The sequence below is a fragment of the Eublepharis macularius genome, chromosome 9, assembly GCF_028583425.1.
Source record: "Eublepharis macularius isolate TG4126 chromosome 9, MPM_Emac_v1.0, whole genome shotgun sequence".
NCBI lineage: Eukaryota > Metazoa > Chordata > Lepidosauria > Squamata > Eublepharidae > Eublepharis > Eublepharis macularius.
Window position 1 is genome coordinate 2,116,871 of NC_072798.1, and position 4,647 is coordinate 2,121,517.

The 4,647-nt window shown below is 47.8% G+C and overlaps 1 protein-coding gene across 1 annotated transcript; it reads left to right on the forward strand.

Moving 5' to 3' along the window:
• Window positions 1-604: 604 nt before the first annotated feature.
• Window positions 605-1,531, forward strand: LOC129335750 (olfactory receptor 5V1-like). Its single transcript, XM_054988544.1, has one exon. It carries the CDS (start codon window positions 605-607, stop codon window positions 1,529-1,531), a length of 927 nt encoding a protein of 308 aa, XP_054844519.1.
• Window positions 1,532-4,647: the final 3,116 nt, after the last annotated feature.

The window sequence follows — 4,647 nt, forward strand, 5'->3', positions numbered from 1 at the left end:
CACCAACAATAATGTTATAGGACCATTAATATGCATGGCCTTTTACAGGGTGGAAGATGGAAGGTCTCTTGACCAGAGACCCTCCAATCTAAAGCTGAAACAAAGAAAGTAGAAAAGGATTCCTGGAAGGTGAAGACCAGGGGAGGGGGAATGTGCGCGGCTTCCAGTTTCAATTGGCTCTGCCTCCATAGAGGAGGGAGGCTGAAGTTTTGTGCTTCATGGGAAAGGTGTGTTTTCTCGAGCGATTTGAAGGAGGGGGAAGTTGGGCTCAAGGCCAGCTCAGAGTCAGTATCGGCAAGAAAGAGAGAACCACCAGGTATCAAGGTGAGAGGCTGTCCCAGTGAAAGAAGGCGCTCCCTCAGTGGCGGACAAGAAAGAGACAGATTACATCCAGCAGCTCCCATTTCCTCTGCCATGCATCCATTGCACAACCTATATCAGTGGAGGGAGTCTACCGTCTCAGGAACTTCACTTTGTTCATATGAGTACAGAGAGGTTCCAGTTTGCCTGGAGGCACTCAAAATCAGGACACACAACTCTCAGTATCTAAGGTGAATTCTCTTAACCCATTTTTCTCTCCTTACAGGTATGTTCTGAGCTGTCAATGGGCATAAGGAATCAGACACGAGTGGTGGAATTCGTCTTCCTGGGATTCTCTGGCATTCCATACGGCCACACCTACCTCTTCCTGGTATTCTTAGCCATTTACTTGGTGACCGTGCTGGGGAACCTGATGATTTTTACTATGATTCAACTGGATTCCAGCCTTCATAGCCCCATGTATTACTTCCTCAGCCACCTCTCCTGCTTAGACATTTGCCTCTCCTCCGTCACAGTCCCTAAGATCCTGGTGAACTTCTTGTGCCAGCGACAGACCATCACCTACAACCAGTGCTTGGCACAGATGTTCTTCCTGATGTCTTTCACGGGGACGGAGGCTGCGCTGCTGGCTGTCATGGCCTATGACCGCTATGCTGCCATCTGCAAACCTTTGCATTACTCCCTTCTCATGAACTCCAAGGTGTGCACCGTACTGGCCTTTGCCACTTGGATCTGGGGCTTCCTGGATTCTGCTTTTCACGCTATTCTGAGCTCAAAGATGTACTTTTGTGGAGCCAATCAGATTCACCACATCTACTGCGATCTCCCTCCATTGATAAAAATTTCTTGCAGTGATACACACATCAATGAAATATCAATCCACATAGCAAGTTTTATTGTGGGTGGGGGCCCCTTTGTGTTCATCATTTTCTCATACGTCTTTATCCTGTCTTCTATCTTGAAGATCCGTTCCACCACTGGCAAGCGCAAAGCCTTTTCCACCTGTGCTTCTCACATCACTGTCGTCATCATTTACTATGGAAATGGGTTACTTAACTATGAGAGGCCAAGTGCTGGTTACTCCTTAGAGATTGACACTTTAGTCTCCACCATGTACTGCGTAATAACCCCTATGCTCAACCCCCTCATCTACAGCCTCCGGAACAAGGAAGTGAAAGGGGCCTTGAAGAAGGTTTTGGAGAGCTTTTGAAGACTCAGGTGGGGAACTTTTATTGGTACTCAAATTTATCTGCTGGATTTGAGTCCAGTGGCACTTTACAGATCAACAAGATGTTCAGGGTATAACCTTTTGAGAGTCAAAGCTCTCTTCTTCAGATATCTGAAGAAGGGAACTTTGACTCCTCTTGAGAGCTTTCACTCTAAAAATCTTGTTGGTCTCTAAGTGAGATGAATTTAAGGTGCCACAGACTCAAAATCCTGTTGTTCCACTGCAAACCATGATGGCTACCAACCTGAAACTATGAAATTTATCTGTTACTAAAATCAGATTTTTGCAGCCTTGGCCAAGAGACCTGTAGTGGCTGATCTTCCTCCTCCTCTCTGCTGCCACCATTAGATGTGCCAAGTTCGAATAGAGTGGGGCTTTCCCACATGCAGGCAACTAGGGGGCTCTTATAGATCCAGCTTTGTGGTGGGATACTGGGGGAGGGGTGGGATTCAGTGGCATGCATGCCTTCATTATTTATTTGCCGCACTAAATTGAGACACTGTTGCCGATATAGTCCCTGCACTGTAACCTGCAATGCACTTTGTTTGGAGTTGGTGTTGATGCTTTAGTTGGTCCAGAATGCAGCAGCCCCATTATTAGTCTGGGCTGTTCATAAGAATCCATCCCCTCCCCTCCAGTTTTGCAAGAATATCTTTGACTTGCGGGCTCAATGACAAGTGTTGCTATTGATGAACACAATCTGTGAGTTAGGTATCCTAAGGACAGCAGAGGTCTTTCTCAGAATTTAAGTGGGTGGTTATTCTAGCGGGGTCACTGTTATTAGACTATTGTAGAAGGATGGTTTCGAGAGACATGGGGTTTTTTCTCTGTCGGCCCCCTCCAGCTATAAGAACTCCACATTTAGAGGCACCTGGTTCCTATATCAGCCTCTTTTAGGCACCAGGAAGCATTATGCTTTTACTCACACAGAGGATTTTTTCCCTCTCTCCTGTTTTTTTTTTTAAATCACTATTGTATTTTAAATCGTGCTGTAGTTTTATACTGGATGTCAACAAATCTATAACAATAAAGTAAATTGGTAAGCTTCTCTGGATGCCTCTAAGGAAGAAGTGAGATGTAATTTTCAAAATAAACAATATGTCTAGCCCTTTGGGAAACTTCTTTGACTGGAACCCATGGACAAGATGGAGTGCCGCACACAGATCTGGCTGCAGATAACCTATTAAGAGTCCATTCCTGAGGCTCCGGAAATGTCTCATGGAACGGCGTTAGGGCTGCACAAACACCGGCCTCTTCTGCTCAAGACCTGTCCTCCATTTCTGGTCTGGGGGCTGACAAATTGGCCACCTATCCAGGTGTGGGTAACCTGTTTATGCCGTTCAGCTGAGGTAAAATTCAGAACATGTACAGACTTTAGTTCTTACGCTCTTCACTATTATACATGTTGAATTTTACCTCAGAAATGTTCGAATCCCGACTTCGCTTGACTTCCCCCCTCTAACGTAAACAAACCAATCAGTTGGTTTTGGAAGTTTCAAAATGCCTCCGGTGCCATTTCTGTGGTTTAAGGATGAGGGAAGCGCGTAGCAGCATTCTTCGGGGAGCAGTGGGTCACCTTCTCTCCTTCATAAATAAAACTCAAAATACCAACAGGATTTCTTCAACAAGGAGGGATAGGTAATTAAATTAGGACACACACTCACACATACATAGTGTTGTTGTTGTTTTTAAAGTGCTGGTAGTAGAGGTCCCAGGGGCCTGCTGGTTTGAGAGATTTGAGGCTGCCCCGCAATCGCCCATCATTGGTAGACACCCTGGGCACAAGAATGGCATGTACACTCCCGCCATGTCCTGCTGGGAATGACGTCATCTTGCCAGCCACAGGAGCGCTCCTGTGCTTCATTTGGGGCTGATTTTCACCCCAAAGGAGCCAATTCTCAAAGAATCAGCCCTACAAAGAGCACAGGAGTGCTCCTGCAGCCATCACGATGCTGTCACTTCTGGAGATCCATCGCCTCCCAAAACTACCCCCCAAATCTCCAGGTAGTTCCCAAACTGCAGTTGGTAACCCAACTTTCAGCAGATGTTACCAACATCCAGGTGGGGCCTGGGGATCTCCCAGAATTACAACTGATCTCCAGATCTGTTTCCCAGGAAAAAATGGCGGCTTTGGAGGATAGTTCTACGGCTTCATAACCCACCGACTCCCTCCCCTCGCCAAACCTGCTAGGGCTGCCAGTTCCAGACTGGGAGATTCCTTGAGATTTGGGTGAGGTAGAGTTTGGGGAAGGTGGGACTTGGGGAAGGGAGGGACCTCAGTGGGGCATAATTCCAAAGGGGCCACCTTCCCTCAACAGGCTCCACTCCCAAGTCTCCAGGAATTTCCCAACCTGGAGTTGACAACACTACTTCCACCTCACATTCTTCTCAGGAATGAATAGGTGTAGCAGGATTTGGGTCTGGAATCTCAGGATAGGCCTTTGGACAAAAGAGAGGCAGAAAAGCAGGAAAAGACTCACAGTGTAGTTACTGCCTGAGTGGCCCCAGGGGCTGCTAAAGAAGCTACTAAAGGGGACAGTGAAAAGGGAGGTAATCACAGGTGTGACTAGTGCCAGCTGTCACCTCCTGTCCTAGTGCCATTCCTGTCCTTCTTTGCAACCCATTCTGAATGCTGCCCGGGGAGCAGCAAGAGGAGACATGCCCCTTCCAGGCACACCCTCTGCAGAGCTCGCCGGATCCAGCACAGGAGGAGGTGCTTGAGCACATCTTTATCGTGAGCCCCAAGAAAACTTCGGTCTAAACGAGGTTCCATTTGCAGCTCAAGGCAGCAGTTTGGGGGAGAAAACTGAGGACAAAACTGCTAGGCCAGCCCTTGGCTTGTTCACTTGTTCTGGGCAGCTCCCTGGGAATAAATTATGTATCCATCTCCTGGGATTGTGAGATATGATCGAAAACAATTCTCTGAGCTTCCAGCCATTACAACTCCCTCCCTGGGGGGTTCCAGCCCTGAAGCATCCTCAAGGCCCCCAGGCCAAGTCAAGTATTCTTCCCACCAGGCACAGAGACCTGCTCGGGGGCATCAGAGATTTCATGCTGGAGGCAGAGAGAGGCTTGCCAGTTCCATTGTAGGTCTCGCA